Source organism: Zerene cesonia, chromosome 14, assembly GCF_012273895.1.
Source record: "Zerene cesonia ecotype Mississippi chromosome 14, Zerene_cesonia_1.1, whole genome shotgun sequence".
In the NCBI taxonomy this organism is placed as follows: Eukaryota; Metazoa; Arthropoda; class Insecta; order Lepidoptera; family Pieridae; genus Zerene; species Zerene cesonia.
Window position 1 is genome coordinate 1,153,646 of NC_052115.1, and position 23,210 is coordinate 1,176,855.

General features: G+C 34.2%; 3 protein-coding genes and 1 long non-coding RNA gene across 4 annotated transcripts in view; 3 read left to right on the forward strand and 1 right to left on the reverse strand.

Annotated features, from left to right (window-relative positions):
• The first annotated feature begins 4,167 nt into the window (after nucleotides 1-4,167).
• On the forward strand, nucleotides 4,168-13,604 carry LOC119831645 (translation elongation factor 2). Its single transcript, XM_038355080.1, has 15 exons — nucleotides 4,168-4,318; nucleotides 4,657-4,871; nucleotides 5,344-5,537; nucleotides 5,735-5,932; nucleotides 7,253-7,388; nucleotides 8,416-8,638; nucleotides 9,108-9,254; nucleotides 9,680-9,841; nucleotides 10,258-10,422; nucleotides 10,772-10,963; nucleotides 11,219-11,398; nucleotides 11,509-11,798; nucleotides 12,052-12,154; nucleotides 12,757-13,014; nucleotides 13,325-13,604. The coding sequence occupies exons 1-15, from the start codon at nucleotides 4,316-4,318 to the stop codon at nucleotides 13,391-13,393; spliced, it is 2,535 nt and encodes an 844-aa protein (XP_038211008.1). The 5' UTR covers nucleotides 4,168-4,315; the 3' UTR covers nucleotides 13,394-13,604.
• A 153-nt stretch (nucleotides 13,605-13,757) lies between these two features.
• LOC119831647 lies at nucleotides 13,758-15,125 on the forward strand. Its single transcript, XR_005287897.1, has 4 exons — nucleotides 13,758-14,069; nucleotides 14,344-14,411; nucleotides 14,757-14,819; nucleotides 15,045-15,125. It is a non-coding gene; the product is annotated as an uncharacterized LOC119831647 (long non-coding RNA).
• A 1,324-nt stretch (nucleotides 15,126-16,449) lies between these two features.
• LOC119831646 (UMP-CMP kinase) lies at nucleotides 16,450-17,795 on the forward strand. The gene has a single exon (XM_038355081.1). The coding sequence runs from the start codon at nucleotides 16,571-16,573 to the stop codon at nucleotides 17,213-17,215; it is 645 nt and encodes a 214-aa protein (XP_038211009.1). The 5' UTR covers nucleotides 16,450-16,570; the 3' UTR covers nucleotides 17,216-17,795.
• A 252-nt stretch (nucleotides 17,796-18,047) lies between these two features.
• Nucleotides 18,048-23,210, reverse strand: part of LOC119831846 (phospholipid-transporting ATPase ABCA1-like) — a 25,133-nt gene continuing 19,970 nt past the window's right edge. The window contains exons 28-32 of the mRNA XM_038355393.1: nucleotides 22,832-22,979; nucleotides 22,050-22,263; nucleotides 21,662-21,816; nucleotides 20,951-21,036; nucleotides 18,048-20,558 (exon numbers count right to left, since the gene is read on the reverse strand). Of these exons, the coding sequence (XP_038211321.1) occupies nucleotides 20,382-20,558; nucleotides 20,951-21,036; nucleotides 21,662-21,816; nucleotides 22,050-22,263; nucleotides 22,832-22,979 (780 nt within the window). The 3' untranslated portion in view covers nucleotides 18,048-20,381. The remainder of the gene's footprint in view (nucleotides 20,559-20,950; nucleotides 21,037-21,661; nucleotides 21,817-22,049; nucleotides 22,264-22,831; nucleotides 22,980-23,210) is intronic.

The window sequence follows — 23,210 nt, forward strand, 5'->3', positions numbered from 1 at the left end:
GAAGCACCCTCGCAATTACACTAACGTAACCATAAATCGCAACCCTCACCCCTAACATCAACTCTAACACCATTCAATACATTTTGTAGGTCTGTACACTTACTTTCATTGGAAAAGTCCGAGATTGGTATCTTGATACTCTGTAATTTATGAACTACATAAATTTTAATGAAATATATTACCACAAACAATCTTGTTTATGGCACCTAGTATAGTAGGTAGTATAGGTTACCTACCTAAAGTGATGACGGATTAATTATTAAGGGTTTTGGGCTCGGGTATTCTTTTTTTTAAACCAAATCACACCATTGAATAGTTGTATCCTCAAAGGATAAATAACAAATAATATTAATTAGAAAACAAGAATGGGATAAGCATCGAATTTTAAAACAGGGGTTTTAGATATTTTCTCCAAAAAACATTGTTGAAAAGTTCTTGCTGGCTCTTCTCTGTGGAAACTGCTTTCCGAACCAGTGGTAAATGTGTGTATTATGGCGATTCAAAAGTGTTTCTATAAGGAGTCTAATTGAATAAATTAATATGTGAGTTTAAAGTATGATCTTTGTTGCTGTTTCGATGACATAATAACACCAAAACGGAACACCAACAAATCGGAAGCTAAACAAAATTTGTGTAAATTATATCATAGTATTGAATGCCAAGCAAGTACACGAGTTCATATAGATGAATCACCGTCCACCTGTGCCAAGCGAGCCTCTCTTGACGATTTCTTGAGTAATTGTGACCTAATGTCCCGGATCTCTGTAACAAATCAAAAGCATAACAAGATGGAGTTTCGCGGTATTATCATATCAATTTTGGCGGGAAAATGAAAAAAATTAAACCTGTTAAAAAAATAAAATGTAAGCCTGATCTGAGATGGTTGATCATATAACGATATGATGAAAATAATTAAACTAAATATACAAATGTTATCGATAAAATAATTAATACAATTCAATTAAAAGAAAAAACGATTTAATTTTTTATGTTTGTAGAATTATTAGATTTGGGTAAACTGTAAACTACAAACCGATGTAATATTGAAACATACGTTTTGAATAAATTGTGAAAAGCGAGTTTCTTAATTTTTACGAACTTATATTTATTTGAAATTAAATCAATTTTTCCTAACTACAATGTACATAGTTTTAAACAAATACGCCACATGTATAATATAGACATCATTTTTACATTTGCATGTCAATGGCGCAGTCCTCTCTTCCTTTTACTCAAAAAAAGAAACCTATTCCCCGTACAAAATATAGGCCAAGTTATCCACATCGTGCCAATTCGGTTGTCATTCAATAGTTATTAGCATGTTCTCAGAAGCAGCTTGCTGCCCGCCAACGGCCTTGCAGATCTTGGCGGTTATGCTAACAATAAATCAATTATGATTTTACGAGATATAAGATGATTTGAATATTGCGGACGTATAATTGCTGTTTATGCCGCAGCTGGTTTTAGCTTTCGCGGCTTTGTTACGTTGCATGCAGCACTTGTAAACGCAGATCTGTTACGGGAATTATCTCTAATAGAAGTATCAATAACTAGTAGCATTAAATTTAGTAGAGTTAATAAAATTAATCGTAGCTAAGTTTGACGGATTCTCCCATTAAGCTAGAACGACGAGCTAGTTTTTTTAACTATTAAAAATAATATTTGAACGAATGTGATTATGAAATACCTACTCTTACGAAGAAATTGCAGTTGCCCGTTTCCAGGCCCTTACCTTATTGCCCACCCTGAGCCGCCGTAGGATGGAACACAAGCTCACGCCGCCCGCTCGCCGTCGATGGATTGTTACCCGCTCTACCCTCGGCGTTGCCCAAACCCAAACAGAAGTTGATGGTAAAAAATTTGATAGAGGATATTTTTTTCACAGGTTTTACGACTCTATTTCAAATGTCTCTGAACGAAAACGAAAAAAGCAATTGTCACTGAATCATTGAATTTATAAAATTGTTTAGGTGTCTTATTCTTTGAAAATAAATAAAGATAAAATTAGTAACTGTTGGAAATTTTATTCATTTCCACATTTTACGTAGAAACTTTATTGAAGACGACCCTTGAATTAAGTGAATATTTTTAACCAAGGTTACGTTTAAAATTAATTTACCGGTCACTATACCTACACTTAAAACAACAAAAACATTGCATAATAAAACAATTAAGATTATACTTATCTAAAACCCGAGTGTAAGCACATATTTTAAAAATTCTGTGGCTTATGTTTTCAGTTTTGATAAACTTTTAAATGTTTATTTGACACATTACCTATATGAATTTTATCTGATTTGATACTAAGAAATAGAGGAGTATTTAAATTATTGTTAAGCGTCATCAATTTCCTTGCATTCCGTACTAGTAGTGCTTGTATGAATGATCTATTGTTATAATATTACTACTAACAACTAAAACTATAACTTATATTATACATAAATGGCTTCATATTATTTTGACTCAAAAGGATGTCTGATCTTTTTTTTTAAATTAAAGAAGAGCCAGTAGCGGGCGTTTTTATGAAATATACTATAATATAGTCGTTATTATATAAGTGAAATACGCTGATAGTCATAAAATATAATTAACAAAGAGAGGGAGAGTCCGTTAATTTGATTTAAAATCAAATCAGCTAAATAGCTATTAGAGCTCCTTTAATTTGACAAAAACTGGCATTTTAGAACGCGAGAAATCGCCATGCGACATTATAAATATGCATCTATGAATTATATTAAATAAGAAAACGATAGTAATGATCTCAGTAATTTACATGTATAAATCAGTATATATAAATTTATAAAAACCTGTACACATATCGCCATCTGTTGGCGAGTAGAAATAAAAATGTTTAAAAAAGTAGTGGTATTCTGCCATCTAATAAAAAAATAAAGGAACTATTTTCAAGAGTTTCATCAGTATGTAACTGTCGATCTATGAGCATATTTTCTTCCGAGTTTGTATTTCGTTCCTTAAGTTTGTTGCGTTAATTGGTGATTACAATATATCTCTTTTCGTACATACTTATTTGATTAACAAATTATTTTGCAGTATAGAAAATTAAAGCAGTCATTCAGTATAAACCTTAAGTTTTGTATAATCCGCTTTAAATTTTATTCAATGATGCCATGCAGCTATAAAATATAATGTAATTAGGTACCACAATGAAGCTTATCAGGATCCTGGACTCACCCAATGTAGTAAACGTCTATAAGCTATATTAATTACTAGCTTTTCGCCCGCGGCTTCGCCCGCGTAGATTTCGCTTATATCGCGCGACATGGTAAGGAGTATTTTCTTCGCATTAAAAAGTATAGTTTGTTCTATCCCACATTTAGCTCCATCTTCATACCAAGTTTCATCAAAATCGGTTTGACAATAACAAACTTTCATACAAACTTTCATCCCCTCTCTCAACCCTTTCTACCCTTTTTTCGCGATAAAAAGTATCCTATGTCCTTTCCCAAGTTCAGTTCTATCTTCATACCAAATTTTATCAAAATCGGTTCAGTGGTTTAGGCGTGAAAGCGTAACAGACAGACAGACAGACAGAGTTACTTTTGCATTTATAATATTAGTAGGGAACTAGTAGGGAATAGTAGGGAATAGTAGGGAATAGTAGGGATTAAATTATGTACCTGTAATAAATTTTTTTTTCGTCATACGAAACATTTGAATTTCAGCGGCTTTTTTTTTCTTTATCGCAACTTGTATTGACCTTAAGCCTTATGCCAATCTTATTTTGTACACGGTGGTTCAACATTTGTTATACTTTAAAGTGCAGTGATCTGAATATTATACTTATTTTATTCACCACATATATCGCGAAAAAAGCTCTTTCTCAGCAAATCTACAGTGAATAAAATACTGTCATAATTAATTTTTAACCTTTTTTAAAATTGAATTGGACTGTTTTATGAAGTTTTTATTATATAGGATTAATTACAGCAAACGTCAATATGCCATGCAATAACAAAGTACGGTTTTTGTTTGCTTTGAGTAGCTTTGACGTAAATTATACATTCTGTTTTAAAATATGATCTAACATTTTATTATAAAAACTCATGAAATAAAAGAATAGTTTTTCATAACATAAAATAAATAATTTAATTTTGCATACTTCATCTTTGTTTCAACATTGGAACACATTTGAAACTGGTAACACATCTGGATGATTGTCTCTGGTTTATGCCACATTTGACGACTAGTGGGCACATCCGGCCCACGAAGTGGAAAAGGGTTCTTTTTCACGCGTACGCCATTGTTGGCGTATGGTAGTTTATTTATTTGAAAGAAAAATCAAAAACCATCCAATATGGTAAGTATGGAAAATCATAATAGTGATTAAAAAAGTGCAGCGGATTATTTGTGCTAATGCTTCGTGTATATATTTTTGTGCATTTTGTGAAAAATAAAGTTAAAAACTTAGTTCAATCACGTCGATCGTCTTTGTACTCGGATGACGTTTTCAAAGTGTCTCAGTGATAGTGTTGTGAGAATACCCTAGGAGTCTTTAATTTATTATTTTAAAGCTCTCTGCAATGCACCGATTAATCGAAAATCATTGTGCTCGTGAGAATTAATTCTAGTCGTTGTTTTTTTTTGAATTTCTGAAACTTATGTCGTCCAAGATGTTAAGTGGTCTTTTTTGTGCAGGTGAATTTCACAGTAGACGAAATCCGTGCGATGATGGACAAGAAGCGGAATATCCGCAACATGTCCGTCATTGCCCACGTCGACCACGGCAAGTCCACACTCACAGACTCGCTGGTGTCAAAAGCCGGTATCATCGCTGGTGCGAGAGCCGGAGAGACACGTTTCACGGACACCAGAAAAGACGAGCAAGACAGATGTATCACCATCAAATCCACGTAAGTTGTCCTTTCTTTTTATGCAATATGGCTGCACTTTCACCATAACCTATAATTCCATTAATCTCTCATAGTTCTTTGTATGAATTTTTGGAGGTTAATACACATGGTGTTTACTATTGTTTACGGTTTTTCGCTCAAAATTTTGCAAATGTTGCACGTAATTGAACTTGGCACGATTGCACCATGCACTCGAAACAAACAATGATATCATAATAATTAAAGTTTTGACAATACATACATATTATAAATTGGTCATTTTCAAATTCACAAAAAATAATTTGATTTCCAAGCTACCCAAGTTAAGTAATAGTTAAGTATTTAATTCTCACTTAGCATGATGATTGTTCTTACCATTTCAAATCCGAAATTCCTTGAGGATTCTTCAGAACGGCCATCTGATATCTATTATCATATTTCTGCAATAATTCTACCAAAGCCATAGAAAGTGAACAAAATTTTTTGTCCATAGCGCTATTTCTATGTTCTTCGAGCTCGAAGAGAAAGACTTGGTGTTCATTACAAACCCAGACCAACGTGAGAAGAGTGAGAAGGGTTTCTTGATCAACTTGATTGACTCCCCTGGACACGTTGACTTCTCGTCTGAAGTGACAGCCGCCCTCAGAGTCACTGACGGTGCCTTGGTCGTAGTAGACTGTGTCTCTGGTAAGTGATCTTTAAATCTTTTGAGGTATATGTGAGAAATTGTTTGAAATGGCTTGTGTAAGACACTGTTGTAAAAAGTGAATAATTTATAGTAATATAATCATGGTTATTATTCTTTAATATGTACATAATTGATTATAAAAAGTTTTGATACTTTCATAAATTTATACTCAAAAATATTTTCTTTATTTTCATAGGTGTGTGTGTACAGACAGAAACTGTGCTCCGTCAAGCTATTGCGGAGCGTATCAAGCCCATTCTGTTCATGAACAAGATGGACCGTGCCCTGCTAGAGTTGCAGTTGGAGGCTGAAGAGCTCTACCAAACCTTCCAGCGTATTGTTGAAAACGTTAACGTTATTATCGCCACCTACAATGATGACGGTGGTCCCATGGGTAAGATATGCACATTTATAATATGAAAATTTAAAAAGGTTTACTACACCTTATTATCCAAACTCCAAATAATAAGTTTTTTTAAGTGACTTTTACAAATCACTGCAGTTTCATGCATATGAAATATACAATTTTCAAAAAGCAAATGTAAATAGAATAAAAATATAAAATAATGTGTTATTTCTTAATTTTCAATATAACAGTATTAAAATTAAAGTGGGCTTTAGAATCATTATGATAATGCATTTCTTTCATAATTTAATGAAAAATTGCAAACACAACATGATAAGTATCTTAGATAAGGAAGCATGTGCAAAAAGGATGATAGGTGTTTATCAGTAAAAATAATGAAAATACTAAAATTTTATACTTTTTATAATTGATATCTTTAGACAATGACTTAAGTGCATTTCAGTCAGAACACATAAACATACATAATACATTTAACAGCCAAATGTTCAAGTCATTGACCTGACATTGAGAAGTTGTAATGGCCGTAAGTCACGTGTTGATAAAGACGTTATTTTTTACGTAATTATTATATCATTTGTGCAATGTAAATTAATAAATGTTATTTATGCTTTTTAATGACCTAATACAAATCTTAAAAATAATTTCTTCCTAAACCAAGATGGATTCCAAGAACATGGTTTTTTTTTACTTTCGTTAGTAATTTTAACACGTGGTAGCTATCGTTATATGCGAAAAGCGATAACATTCACGTGTGAAGCTTATGATTGTAAAATGTTCCAGTAGTGGATGATATGTTTTTGTTTAAAAAAAATTTGATTCAGTAATGATCCTGCACATTTTACCTTTTTTCCAGTAAATTAAAAGTAACAGTGACCGTGAATGTCAATAAAATAATTAGTTTTTGGTTTTAGCTTTTTTTATGTATTTCATGACTAGACAGAATTGTATTAACAATAAAGTATAGTCACGTTTATTTGACAAAGATGTAGCTTAATTACGACAAAATGCTTTAAAAACTATTTTAGTTAACCACTCTCAACAACCAGTATCAACAAACTAAAATCATAAAGTGCACATACCAGTCAAATGTTACATCCTCCTAATAATATAAATGCGAAAGAATGGATGTGTGGATGTTTGTCAGTTTCACACGAAAGCAGCGTAATGTATTTGTATGAAATTTTATATATTATAGTCTGGATTAGCGCATAGGCCACTTTTGTACCACGCGAGTAACGCCGCGGGTTACAGCTAGTTTATTGTATTTTCATAAGTAGAGGAATTGTAAATATCCTCATAGAAAAATTATACGCGCATTATAGATAAAATAGCGACTATTTCTCACAGGTGAGGTCCGTGTTGACCCCAGCAAGGGTTCCGTCGGTTTCGGCTCCGGTCTCCATGGCTGGGCCTTCACACTTAAACAATTCTCTGAGATGTACGCCGATAAATTCAAGATTGACCTCGTCAAGCTTATGAACAGGTAATATAATATAATAATTGAAGTTTGTATAAGTATTGAAAACTGCATATTTTGATGTCGAATTTTAGCAATCTACATGGATTACTAGTGTAATGTTGTTCATGCGTTAGTATTACTTTGTTCTATTCATTTTCCTATTTGATCGTGGTTATTCGATCGTACGGTTGTGCATAACGACGACAGTTGGTTGACCTCAATACCTAGATGCGAGAAAATGGGTGCATTCTGGCATGTGCAAGCCTTGCAAGAGATCAATACTTTGGGGCGCGTTTTATCTTCATTCATTATGTTATGCAACTGCATTCGTGGCGTGAATTGAAATGTTTTATATAATCTTTCAAAAGGTCATCTAATCAAGATTCAACAATAATTATATAAATTTAATTTGTGTTAAGAATAGAGAATTATTAATACGATTCTGACCTTTACCTATTTTTAGCTCATTCACGTAAAGGCTTGCGTAGGTGGGATGGGGGCGGTCTAGATTTAAGTTTCTAGCTTTAGTTTCCACAATGACGTAGGAAATGTTTGTTGACGTCATTTAACTTCGAGTACTTAACCACGACAATGACGTAGGATATATCTGTTGATAATTAATAAAACATTTTTAATATTTGCTCATATTCAGTTAGAAAAATATTGAATATAATTAGAATTTAGATAGTATTGTTTATGAAAATTCGTCCCAATTGATACTGGGTAAAGTTTTTAATGCTATACATCAGTGGCAGACAAGGACGGAAATTAACTCTTGGCTTGGATTGGTAAGATGTCTTTTTGGGCATTTTGCAACAAAAACTGAGATACACGCATTTATCCGAAAATAATCGTAAACTATATTCTTGCATGTATGACTTAAAATTCCTTACCTATTTACCTATGAGTAAATTTTAGTCTCTTTCTTTTTTACTTGTGATATTAGAACTGAACATGAATTAATTAATAATTACGAAAATAGATCTTAACACACAATTCGCAAACACTCGACTATAAAAGCCCATAACTCAATGAAAGCTATTGCCATCAGGCTATGGGGAGAGAACTTCTTCAACGCACAGACCAAGAAGTGGGCCAAGCAAAAGGACAATGACAACAAGCGTTCCTTCTGCATGTACGTGCTCGACCCTATCTACAAGGTGTTCGACGCCATCATGAACTTCCGCAAGGAGGAGATTGACAGTCTTCTTAAAAAGATTGGTGTCACCATCAAGCACGAAGATGCTGACAAGGATGGCAAAGCCCTCCTCAAGGTCAGTCTTCAACATTTTTTAGGAAATTTATTTTTTGCCCTTCTTGTTTAACTCCATATTTATTTAGCTGGGGCATGAATTCATAGTTGAAACAAATTTCACTACAAACACACCCTTTCACTACAAATAAATAAATTGTTCCTATTTACTTATATACAATATGAGAAAAGTTAAATAATGATTTAATAGGGGTCTTACTATTTAATTATAGAATGTGATATAGTCCCAAGTGTTGCCAGTTGTCTACTTCATAAACATCTGGGTGTCAAAGTGGACTTACAGCATCTCTTTCTGGAATTGGCCATAAGCTCCCGTAGCATATGACCCCAAAATTGATTGAAACATTTTTTCATATTAAAGAGTCTACATATTTAGCTTCTTAATTATAATCTTAATACAAATAGCCATAAGGATGTAGTAAACTAGTATGATTTAATTTAAATATTAATTTTAAACAATCTTTGTACAGGTTGTTATGCGTAGCTGGTTGCCTGCCGGAGAGGCTCTACTTCAGATGATTGCCATCCACTTGCCGTCCCCCGTGGTAGCGCAGAAGTACCGTATGGAGATGTTGTACGAAGGACCTCATGATGATGAGGCTGCTATTGGTATCAAGGTATATATCTTATTTACAAATTCAAATTAAGACAGCCACTATAAAATTGTATATTATCTAACTCAATGTTGTTGGAATTTGACCATTTTGTTTGATGTAGAATAGAATTGGTAATATTTATAATGACTCTTAATAGAAGTATTATTAGTAAAATGAAAATTGAGTTCTTAATGTAGGTACAAACTATTAGTCCCAAGTGTTGCCAGTTGTCTACTCAATAACTTTCTGGGTGTCAAAGAGGACTTACAGTATTTCTTTCTGGAATTGGTCTTAAGCTTTTTAGCATATGATCCCAAAATTGATTGACACATTTTTGGATTTACTGTTATTAGATTACATTTTTCATAATAGAAATGATTATATTAATCAATTTGAAAGAATTCATAAATAAAAAAGAATTGTCATAAATAAACGTCTCTGCATAGAACTGCGACCCCGAAGCGCCCCTCATGATGTACGTGAGCAAGATGGTGCCGACGTCGGACAAGGGACGTTTCTACGCGTTCGGTCGTGTTTTCTCTGGCAAGGTGGTTACCGGCCAGAAGGCCCGCATCATGGGACCTAACTTCCAACCTGGAAAGAAAGAGGTAAATTTTTTCAATCCTTTAAGTTACAAGAAAATTCTTTAATTTTAATTACTATGTCTTATTACTACAAATACAATGTTTCTAATTTTTATTGCACAAATATTTTATACAAAGTGATTAATTTCCATACATTAAAAAAATTTATTTATTCTACCCTTCCGGCTACCGCGCCGTGCCTTAGCGCGAGTTCCCACTCCCGCGGTGAGGGCTGCGGCTCAGCCGGAAGCAGAGCAGCTCGAGTTGTTCTAAACGCTGCACAGGACCGCTATCCTTATGTCCCAGGACTGCATGCTACGGACAACACGATACAAAAATATTAGTTACGGTTATAAAATTAAGTAGAAAAACCAACCTTTTAGTACATCAACAACACAATTTCTAATTCTACTTCAAACTCAAACTCACAATTTCTTCAGGATCTGTATGAGAAGACCATCCAGCGTACCATCCTCATGATGGGACGTTATGTGGAAGCCATTGAAGATGTACCCTCTGGTAACATTTGCGGTCTCGTCGGTGTCGACCAGTTCCTCGTCAAGACCGGAACAATCACCACGTACAAGAACGCGCACAACATGAAGGTCTGTAGTTTCAAGTGGTCTATACTCAAAAAATTACCATAATTCATTATGAACATACTTATTTGAATATTTCGTTGTGTGCCTATTGTAAAGATGTGCATATTATTATTTTAATATGCTATTTTGTTATTGTTCTTCTTTATTAAATATATTTAATTATTTAGTTAGTTATTAATTGGATACTCTTAAATTCATGATACAGATACTTTACAAAATACCTTAAAAAATGTAAAATTCATAATGACTTATTTGAGTAAAGAGCACAATTCAGACACTAACTAACCCACTACAGCCTCCAACTACTGCATAATATAGTTGACTGTCTCCTAATAAAGTTTTACTTGATTAGGTGATGAAGTTCAGCGTGTCGCCCGTAGTGCGCGTAGCCGTGGAGCCCAAGAACCCCGCTGACTTGCCCAAGCTGGTGGAGGGGCTCAAGCGTCTCGCCAAGTCAGACCCTATGGTGCAGTGCATCAACGAGGAGTCTGGAGAGCACATTGTGGCCGGTGCAGGAGAATTGCATCTTGAAATCTGTCTGAAGGTTTGTTCTACATTAAGTGAAATATATGCTTGTATTGTTGGGATCGGTTATTTTGAAACTATGAAAGTTATGACAAAATATTCAGAATTCAAAGTTGATATTACTTTTCAATACTATTAGATATTTTATTAACTTTTTTTGTATTTGCAGTAGATTGCTAAGATATATTATCTGAATTATGAATAATCAACATAGTCAAATCATACAGCATTATAATACAATCTTCTATTCTATAATTAATTGTAATTTTACCAGGACTTGGAAGAGGACCATGCATGCATTCCAATCAAGAAGTCTGACCCAGTGGTGTCGTACCGTGAGACGGTCGGCGAGGAGTCCAACCAGATGTGCCTGTCCAAGTCGCCCAACAAGCACAACAGACTGTTCATGAAGGCCTGCCCCATGCCCGACGGTCTGCCCGAGGACATTGATGACGTGAGTGAGATTTATTGTAGACCATAATGATTAATACGAAACAGTTATATTGTTGTATGTCGAGATGACCTTTAAAGACAATTAATAATATAATTTATCGACCGCAACAGGGCAAAGTGAACCCGCGCGATGACTTCAAGACTCGCGCCCGTTATCTTGGCGAAAAGTACGAGTACGACGTGACCGAAGCCCGTAAGATCTGGTGCTTCGGCCCCGAGGGCACCGGACCCAACATCCTGGTGGACTGCACCAAGGGAGTGCAGTACCTCAATGAAATTAAGGACTCGGTGGTCGCTGGTTTCCAGTGGGCGGCCAAGGAGGGAGTCATGGCGGAAGAGAACTTGAGAGGTGTCCGCTTCAACATCTATGATGTTACCCTGCATACTGATGCTATCCACAGGTGGGTTGCATGTTAAAAAAAATATAAAGAAAACTAGGTATTTATTATAAAAACTATTAATATCTATAAAAATAATCAGTTTTCAATGGGAGGAAATATTGTAGGTTTCATTTTCCTTTAAAAGATATACTAAAATTGCATTGCCAGTGTAATATTTGTATATGTGTGATATAGTAATATTTTATGGTTCATGCAGTTAGAAAACTTGCTTGATTTGTACGTGATATTAATACATTATTTTTATTGTAAACAGAGGTGGCGGTCAAATCATTCCAACAACCAGGAGATGTCTGTACGCGTGTCTGTTGACAGCCTCGCCCAGGCTTATGGAGCCCGTATATTTGTGTGAAATCCAGGTATGTGATGTGACCTAACTAAGCTTCTTGAAATGATTATACTTTGAGTTGATTATTAAAGTCAAATTAGAAATTTTAAGCAAGCCGCTTTAATTATGACCCACGATAAAAACAAAAATCATATATAAAAACATAGCTGGAAAATTGCAACTTATTAGTAAGTTATAATTTTCCTTTTTTTTACACTATAGAATGTTACTTTACGTTTTTTCCGTTCTCGAATGTACCCCTACCTCATGTACCCCAAGTGAATGTACCCACTACAAGCATGCATCCACGTGTTATCCTAAGCTGGCGGGCCGCACTCAGTCCGTCCGCGTTTCCGACGCGTGGTACAGCAACAGTTCTTTGTTTTGGCATTGACACCCATATTATCCTTGCCTGAATAGGGGATCTAACAGTCTACACCAAATTATAACCACAAAATTAAATTGGCAATCCGTTGTACATAGCATGGTTTATACCCACAGTGACGAATTAGCATGAATAAATAAATAATTTCATTATTGTATGTTACACATGAAAGAAGTTGTAATAAATGATGTGGTAACAAAAAAGTTTATGATTTCCTTGAATAACCTAACGTGTATCGCATACAACAGTGTCCCGAAGTGGCCGTGGGCGGTATCTACGGCGTGCTGAACAGACGGCGCGGGCACGTGTTCGAGGAGACGCAAGTGGCCGGCACGCCGATGTTCGTGGTGAAGGCGTACCTGCCGGTCAACGAGTCGTTCGGCTTCACCGCCGACCTCCGCTCCAACACGGGCGGACAGGCCTTCCCGCAGTGCGTGTTCGACCACTGGCAGGTGCTGCCCGGCGACCCGTGCGAGGCCGGCTCCAAGCCGTACGCGGTGGTGCAGGTTCGTACACTCCTCGCATATTTACACATACATGTACGCATAGTTACCCTTCCGGCTACCGCGCCGTGCCTTAGCGCGAGTTCCCACTCCCGCGGTGAGGGCTGCGGCTCAGCCGGAAGCAGAGCAGCTCGAGTTGTTCTAAACGCTGCACAGGACCGCTATCCTTATGTCCCAGGACTGCATGCTACGGACAACACGATACAAAATATTTATCAGTGTAGAATAATTGCATATACTCCATAATTACAATATCATAATTTTCGTTCTATTATTAAGCTTATCTAACATAAACATGAAATTCTACTTGCAGGAAACAAGGAAAAGGAAAGGACTCAAGGAAGGTCTGCCCGACTTAGCGCAATACTTGGACAAATTGTAAACGCCGTAGCTAAATATCAAATAATAATATCAATACTGTAAAATATGTACCATTATGAGCGCCTCACGCTAACGTTTTGTTTCCACGACCGCGCGACCATGTGATAACTAGCCGAGTATAATATACCCATACTGATTGTTATGTACGACCGAACATCTGGACACCATTATTATACTGTAATTAATTTTTAAATTATAATTTTTCTATTGTACTACTGTGTTTCATTTCTAATGTGTGTATGGAGTTTTGCAATAAAAAAGGTGAGTGTTGTACTGTACATTTGGTGTATTTGTATGTTGGGTTGTTTTGTAACTTGTTGTTTTTTGTTTGCAGATGCTTGCCACCAGTTTATTAAGTGTAAGTAGATTAAATTTGTTTATTTTGTATTGAGTATTTGTTTATATAGATTAAATTTGGATATTTGGAACTAGTCTACTAAAAGAATCATTCCTTATAAATGATATGTCTCTAAGTCTTATAATTAAAAAAAAAAATGATGATCAAACCACAGACCTGTTCTGATATAATGAGGACAACTATTATATTTTCCTGATTACTTTCAATAAGATGTTATTTTTACTGTTACGTGAACCCACAGTAATCATTTTTAATTTGTTTTAGGTACCTGCAAACTTATTGGATACATACCAGTGACACTTGTCCTCCAATGTATAAGGTGTGCTTTTTTATATTATTCTTGTGACTTACATTTACAAAAAGTATATTATATATACAAAAAGTATATAAGTATATAGATTTTATTAAAGATTAAATAAACCTTACATTAATTATTGTACACATTGATGTATGTACTTAATTTCTATGATGACAAACTTATGCCAGATGCCAGCATGATGGTTACATAAGCTCAACAGGCCTGAGAACTTTTCTTCAGATTTTTGAATGATTTTTGTTATGGACAAATGTTAATAAGATTTTTTTTTCTACAGATAATCCTTGAATGATCAATGAAGTAAAAAAAAAAGAAACAAGGGATTAAGAAAAGAACACATGAAATGTAAGTTTGTATCCTTCTTAAAGTTATAAAATAATTTACAATAATTACTTTGTAATTTTATTATTGAATATCTATTTGATAAGTTAATGAAACTAACACTAATTGAATTACGTACTAAAGTAAATGGATTTTTATAAACTGAAATATTCTAAAGTCTCTAAAGATAAAAAGATCGACAATGTGGAAAAATAACTATGTAGATATAATAGGTAAATAAATTATGATGATAATTTCAATCTTGATTAGACATGAAAGTTTCAAAGCTCAACAGGACTGATTAAGCCATATACATTTTTCGATATTACTGAATGTGGCAGATTTTATAATTATCTTTTTCTTTTCTAGATTGGGTACACAGTTAAATCTTCACTTTTTACCTTGCCGTGTTTCTCTCAAGTAGAAGATATGGTATGTATATTTTTTCAAGTTAATATTTTACTTTATCAATACGAATTTAGTAATCAATTTATAAATTGTTTATTATATTTTCTTTATTTCAAATGATGATTTTATCACAGACCTGTTCTGAATTTTATTGAGGAAAGTCGTACAAATTTCTGAATATTTATTTGTTTTCTATAGCCATTAGGAATAGGAAGCATATATCTGATATAAACTTTGTATTTTTTACAGATGGATGTGCCCAGAGCAAGATTGTGAATCGGAAATGATAATTAATATATTTTAAAAGAAATAAAAACATTTTCCTTTAAACTAGTGGTCTTATTTTTTCTCTATACAATTTTATGCACAACATAAATTGAGTAACTTAATCTACATTCATTAATTCATGAATACACTATTAATGAATGTAATTTTTTGGGTAAGTTACGAATTGATGGAAATATGCTTAATATGGTAAGGTATAATCTTAAATAAAAAATCCAACACAGTTCTTAAAGAACAAAGTTTGCTATATTTTAGTTGCTCAAATAATTTATCTCGAGAAAAACCATAATCTAGCCTTTTTGATACAAATATTCCTATATTCTACGTTCATTTATCGCATATCTATGTTACACTTCGTTCGTTATCGTATATATATGTATGTATTAAAAGTTGTAATATTCAGATACATAATTAAAAAGTATCTACTTTCTTGGCTTTGTGCGATTTGTATGTTATAAGTTTTAATATCTGTACCTTCTCGTCTATTATTATTTTAAGCTGTAAGTACCTACGTTTTGTAATGGTGAAAATGTATTAAATAATGGATGCAAAAATTGTTTCTAGATTGGTAAGTAGCAAATTCATAGTTAACCGTTATTGTTATCAAATATAGTGGTATTACGGCTCACATAATACAATTAACGACCCGCCTAGGCCTGGCACGGGTGTAATAATACATCTATTAAAAATCAAAATATTTTGCGTAATTTTATAGATCAAACTATACAGACAGACGGTGGATAGTGACTTTTTTTTATCCCTACTAATATTATAAATGCGAAAGTAACTCTGTCTGTCTGTCTGTCTGTTACGCTTTCACGCCTAAACCACTGAACCGATTTTTACAAAATTTGATATGAAGATAGAAATGAACTTGGGAAAGAACATAGGATACTTTTTATCGCGAAAAAAGGGTAGAAAGGGTTGAAAGAGGGGATGAAAGTTCGTTATTGTCAAACCGATTTTGATGAAACTTGGTATAAAGATGGAGATGAACGTGGGAAAGAACAAACCACACTTTTTGATGCGAAGAAAATACTCCTTACCGTGTCGCGCGATATAAGCGAATTCTACGCGGGCGAAGCCGCGGGCGAAAAGCTAGTACTATATAATGATAATGATATTACGTAACATTCTACTACAGAGTAAGTAATATACAACTATACTACGAGGTAATAACTATTTCAATTCTTAATAGGCAGTTAATTATCTCACTAATTGAACCTTTACCTTGCCTCTGTAAGCAAATCGAGACACTTAAATATATTTGAGCCATATTACAAGAAGGTTGTTTTTAAGTCTGTAGCTTCGATTATTGTAAAATAATCTGTATGAATATCGAATAGCAAAGCCTGCATTTTGCAGCTACAATGTCAAAATCTGTCAATGTCAGCATCTAATCGAAAACATCAAGGTCACAATTGCGCGCATGTTTTATGCGATAAAGTTATTCAATTAAAATATTTCTATTCAGTCTTCGTATACATTTCATGTGGGATCGACTCATTCGTCCACTGAGTAGTTATATAAAAAAAATGGTTCCTGAAGTTGTTTTCGTTTTGGGTGCTCCTGGAGCCGGCAAGGGCACACAGTGTTCATTTATTTCGAAGGAATTCGATTTCGTGCATCTTTCCGCTGGTGATCTATTGCGTGAGGAGCGGCAAAGGCCCGGTTCGGAATATGGCGAGATGATTGAAGAAAAGATCCGAAACGGTGAGATCGTACCGGTTGAGGTTACGTGTTCGTTAATACATAAGGCTATGACGAAGTCTGGAAAGACGCGGTTTCTTATTGATGGTTTTCCACGAAATAAAGACAATTTAGATGGCTGGGAGCGTGTGATGTCTGATAAAACGAAACTTCTTTTCGTATTGTTTTTCGAGTGTTCCCGAGATTTATGTACGGAAAGGTGTCTGGGACGAGGCGCGGCTGGCAGCGGCCGCTCTGACGACAATCTGGAGAGTCTGAAGAAGAGATTTAACACTTATTTGAATGACACCATGCCGATTATTAACCATTATGATCAACTGGGTTTAGTTCGCAGAGTAAATGCGGAAAAAGGCCCACAGGATGTATTCGAAGATGTCAAGAAGTGCTTCAATTCACTTGATGTACAGAGTATAGAAATTAAGTAATTCATGTGTCAAATCAATGTTTAGAATGTGTGGCATTGTGTGTGTCTTAAATAACAACAGATAGTAGCTAAATTTTCCTCCAAAGAAATATTCATAGGAATGTAAATGTGGGTTTACATTAGAGTTTACTGAAGCAGCTGTAGAGCTTAACTATGTGTAATAACAGAATGCATTTTAGCAAGGTTGAGAAGTCTCATTTGCCTGGTTTATAACCTTCATTGTAATTGCATTTAAATTACATTGTCTTAAAGGTCATTTTGTAAAAGGTCATTTGTATTTTGCCCCTATACATAAAACTCTAACTTAAATTATTAAATACTGCACTAGAATCACTTATCTCTTTATATGAATGACATCATTTGATTAGAAATGATAACCATTAGAGATTGTGAAATTGAAACTGATGCCATGTAATTGATACCAATTTGAAATAGTAACTTTCAAGCGGCAAAAAGGGGTATACTAAAAATGACTGTATATCTGTATAACTCTGCTATTTACTATTTTCTTTTGCTGTTTATATTTTTTAATTTATACAAAATGTATGATATGTAAATAAAGATTTAAGTTGTACTGTTCAGTCTGTTATTTTTAATCTATATAATAATAAAAATTATTTCTATTACATTAGAAAAATTACTTCTATTTACATTAGAAACCTGCAACTTCACCGAATGACACAGGCTATAATATACACACTATAGGCGATGAAGGCTAGCTTGTCATTGTTAGAGCATTTGAAGCTCGGTCATGATGACTTGACAAAATTTATAAAGAAATTGGTCTTATCTTTTATAGATTAGCTATAGGAAATGTAAATGATGCTACAGACTACAAGCATATATATTTATTGAAAGCAGATTAAATACAGTCTTTACAATTTTCAGTACGTATGCTATCAACTTATAGAAGCTGCAATACCTTAAGTACTTAATTTTAGAGTTTTAATACAATAAAGACAATATTTTAAGTAATATACAATGAATTAACATATAAAGTAATCCTTCTTAAAAATATTTTAAATATGTGATGCTTCGAGTTTTGTTTCCTAAAACATAACTAGCTTGCTTAGCTTTAATGCTGTTGTACATATCACAATAATTCACAGTTTGCATATTTTATTAATTATCTGTAATCAATTTTATCTCTATTATATAAGATTACATATAATGAAGATAAAAAAAAAAAACAACTAGGATACAAGAAAAAAATTAAAGTTCAAACTTTGTTTTGTTTAATGAGTAAAAGTATGTGGTAACTTTAAACAAATACTTTTTCCCCTATCATTTATTAGTTAGACCAATACATAACTAATTATTAAAATAAATGGCAGTGCAATTAAAAAGTGCATAATTACGCTTAACTTATGTATAGCTTTAAGTGTATATACACTAAAGCCTTAAAAATATTATCTGTGGGTAGTGCTTTAACATGTACAAAATAAAAAATAAAATATTAGTAATACTTAATAGATACTACTTATTTTTAAGGGTTATGTAGGGGATGAACTTTTCTTTTGTTGCCTGTTAGTGACTTACCAAATGCTTAACCGGGAATTTATTATAAAAAGAATTATATTATCATACAAGTATCTTACAAAATTACTCATATGTTAAGAAAGTATTTTGAACATTGAATCCGAAATTTTATCTCCCTAACAGAATTAGGCACTTTAAAATTCCCATTAGTCGTAAGTAGGACAGACATTACAAAAAAAAAATTCTATATTACATAAACAAATTAACACATGTTTTTGTACTGAAACTGCAATTTACAGTTTATACTATCTTATGCAAACAACAAATAAATTAATTATCAACGTCATTTATTTGTGATAATATTGGATTTCATACAGATTCACAATTTTTAAAATGTGACGTAAGCCTAATTTAAACATAAAATATGAAGTTAGTTATTAAGTTACATAGTTTCGAGTAATTATTACAATATGTTTCATAAAGAGTAGAATAAAAATACTGTTAAGTGGTGTGTAACAATAACGAATTCAATATGAATAGTTAAACTAATGGAATGATGTTAGTTCGTGTAATAACTTCTGTTAAATGAGCATCGGCCCTTCATTGATTTATAATTTGAGTGAAATTTTAATGATACAAACATTTCAATTTTATTATTCTACTTGGTATACAAAGATTACAGGGACTTCAAAAATCTCTATCCAATGCTGTAAATTTTTAATTACTATAAAGCTACGTTCATAATATACAGTATAAAAAAGTGACCCAACCAATTTTAAACAATTAGAAAATACAAAATGCATTATTAATATTAACCAGTAGACTATCACAACACCAAAAGCTATATTCAAGTGAGGTTAATTTTAAATTTTAATTTATTTACTTAGTTTATAATATATAAAAAGGTATTTAATATAAAGGTATCGTATTTAGAGGCACACGATTATTCAAAAGCACTTATCGTTGTTTAAAACTAGTGATTCGCTTTGACGCGATCCTTCTTTTAATTTTATTTCCGAAAATAAGACAATAAAGTAAAACCGAATAGTATTTATAAAATTTCATGCGAAGTTCTTTAACTTGATATAATATAATAAGATTAATACTTTTAAGGAGATATAATAAAACTAATAAATTCAAATAAATAATAAATTAAATTCATATTATATATAGTTGGCAACAAAATTTCCAGTTAAAACTTTTTGGACAGAAGTTTTATTCACATTTCAAGAGCATAAGTATCATAACTGAGATTCAATTTTCTAAACAAAAATTAAAAAGTCACACAGAATCAGTGCTCGAAATAAATTAGTTAGTACTTTAAGAGTTTTAATACGTCCAAATCTAGTTCTCAACTTAAACCTATACAATTAAACAACAAACATTATTTTTTGTAATCAGCCTGTATACACCCAAACTTTAGAAAATTAACTTAGTTTTTTCTAAATACATTTGTAATCATTTAACAATACTATCTACAATATATACTACAACAAAACAATCTATAAAAAATCTTATTTTTTTTTCAATAAGGTCCGTGGCAACAACATTCTAGAAAGTTCCATTCTATACAAACAACTACTTTTTTTTAAAGTTCTACCGCATATAAACACAAAAAGTTCTAGAATAATTTCAAACGATATAAAGACTAAACTTCTGGAAACGTCTAGAAGTTTTTACCGGATTCCCTAAGCTGGGGAGTCGTGATGCTGTTCCTTCGCGAAGGAGAGGAACACCTCCTCCAGCGTGGTCTCCGTGACGGAGTAGTCCTCCAGCAGCGAGGGGTATTGCTCCCGGAGCGCTTCTAACTCAGTGAATAGCTCGCTATATCGTAGCGTGTCGTTTATATGGTAGTGGAGCATCGTCTGGGAGGAATTTCATGGAATTAATCGATTTGTATTAAATTTTAAATTTACTATTTGTTAGTTTTGGAGATTTTTAATGTATCATTCCGATGATTCAAGATTAAATCGACATTTACATGATTTGTTCCAAAATTTTCTCCATGAATGAGAAGCTCTCCATGAATCTTGGTTCCAGGATTACCAATATCATTATTATTCAAACTTTATTATTATCATATTTTTGTTGAGCGGTCGCTTCAAGCCAAAACTTAAATTATACAATCTAGTTAAGATCTAACCTTTCTACTTTATATCGAAATATTTTTACCCAAGCTACCTTCACGTTAAGGCTTATAAAAATCTCACATAAAACGACAAAATATCTTTGTCTTTATAATAATAATAAATAATACCTTATGCTCATCTTTCAGTGTGCAGTTGAACTTCTCTTGAAGTGTTCTCTTTAGTTGTACTACGTCCGGTTTCGAGCTGTCCGTTTCTGAAATTTGTACATTAAATCCTTACTTCCGTTATAAAGTATATTAGTGTGTTTGTTTGTTTGTCCTTTTTCCAAGTCGCAACGGAGCGATTTTGGAATATGATTTGTCTCTGGTGATAAGTAGAAGGCTAGAGAGTGATACACGAAATATTTTCTAATAGCGAGGTCTATAACGATTGTAATCCAATATTTAAAAATAACGATAGTTGGTTACGTAAATTGACATTAATGTAAATTTGATTACGGATGAAGTTGTGGGCGGACAACAAGTAAAAAAAAATAAACCGAAAATTTTATAAGTTAAGGTTGATGAATCTGGTTCTACTCTATGTTAAATATATAATTTAATTAATAAGTAGACATTGTTAGTAAAGTGATTACGAAGTTAGTAGGTTTTGCATTTTCTTACCTTAAATGTGCATACATATATATGCGTGTCCGTGTATATGTGCATCGGTTATTTTATCATTCTGTCCGTGTGTGTGTGCTTTTAGACGAGAACCGTCTACAAAGTGCAATATATCATGCGAGTGTGAGTGCGTGTTTGCGTGCTTGTTTTTTGGTGCGTTCCGTGACTAAGCGTCGTGAGCCCACGTGTGTGTGTGTGTGTATGTGGCGAGCGTACCGTCTGCGGCGAGCGCGGTCGCGGGCGCGAGCTTGAGGCAGAGCGCGTGTCCGGCCGCGTGCTGCGCGCGCAGCGCCGCCGCCGAGCCGAGCGCGCGCACCCGCCCGCCGGACATTATCGCGATGCGCGAGCACAGCGCCTCCATCTCGTCCATGCTGCGCGGGCGGTGTACGGTTTTTAATGGGTAAACAATTATACATTTTGAGATTTGAATCAGATCGCTATCGCCTTCCGACAAAGAAGTCTATGTGCACTGCGTAATTCCATTCGTTTTCAATTTCCATGTATATTCATTTTCGTGTGCAGTACTATTAATTTTTCTCATTAAAAAGATAAAATATACACAACAACTAGCAGCACGTAATGCATTGCGGGAGTGTAGGCGCACCTGTGCGAGGTGATGAGGGCGGCGCGGCGGCGCGTGCGCGCGGCGCGGCGCAGCGCGGCCCACACGCGGCGGCGCGCGGCCACGTCCACGCCGGCGGTGGGCTCGTCCAGCAGCGCGAGCGCGGCGCCGCCGCTGAGGCAGGCGGCCGCGCCCAGCCGCCGCGCGCACCCGCCCGAGTACCCGCCCACCGCGCGCTCCGCGTACTTCGCCAGACCTGGCGACGGACACCGCCTCCATTATACCCCGACTTCACTCACTCGACTCACCCGTCAAACGAGAACAAACTTACGATCTTTGATCATTGAAAACAACTTTTATATAAAAATCTCACATAAATTCACTAGGACTCGATTGCACTTATATTAGAAATTGATCGATCCTCAAGAAGTTAAAAAAAGGATTATTAATCTGAAATTTACGTATGGTAGAGAGATCATGCGATGCCACGTTTCGGCGAAATGACACGGGTACAAATTCCGCCTCAATTTATTTTCTAGATTCATAGAATTGTATGCTATAAAATTAAAAATTAAATTATTTATTCGGTTTCCCAAACGTATAGAGTTCGTAGTTACTAACTAACTTCATTTGCAGACTTAGGTATCGTCTAGACTGTAGGCATACATACAGATGTCCTACAATATTTTTAATAGTACACCAAACTAGATTTAACTTTACAAATTGATATTTATTGTATCATATCTATCTATCATGTAATAAGGGACTAGATAGTCCAAAGATAACACAGAATAAACAATTGGCCAGACTTAATAAAAACTTACCCACAACATCAATCCAGGCCTGAGCTTCATTCGCCGTATCGTGATCGTTCAAACCTCGCAGAGTCATCAGCAGCGCCAAGTTTTCCCTGCCCGTGAGGAACTCATCCATTCCGGAGAATTGCGGACAGTAACCCAACGAGTTGAGGTACTGAGAAAGTTAACAATATTTGTTTTAACTAATGTGGATAGCGAAGGATTTGTTGTATGTCTGTTAGTTTACTATAAGTATAGTTTATTTAATTTTTAATTCTTCAACAAAAATTGTACAAAGAAGGAAACTTGAAAACGACACAGGCTAAAAGAAAAAAATAAAATATAGTTTAAAAAAACTAAAAAACACGCTTTTCAAGCACATCAAACTAAAAACTATAAAATAATT

Excerpts from the sequence above, each read along its gene's own strand:
- LOC119831645 (XM_038355080.1), top strand. Across the intron at positions 9,842-10,257 it reads TCCAACCTGGAAAGAAAGAG|GATCTGTATGAGAAGACCAT; the intron begins GTAAATTTTTTC and ends CAATTTCTTCAG. Across the intron at positions 11,399-11,508 it reads TGCCCGAGGACATTGATGAC|GGCAAAGTGAACCCGCGCGA; the intron begins GTGAGTGAGATT and ends CGACCGCAACAG.
- LOC119831646 (XM_038355081.1), top strand. The coding sequence starts at position 16,571 with ATGTGGGATCGACTCATTCGTCCACTGAGTAGTTATATAAAAAAAATG.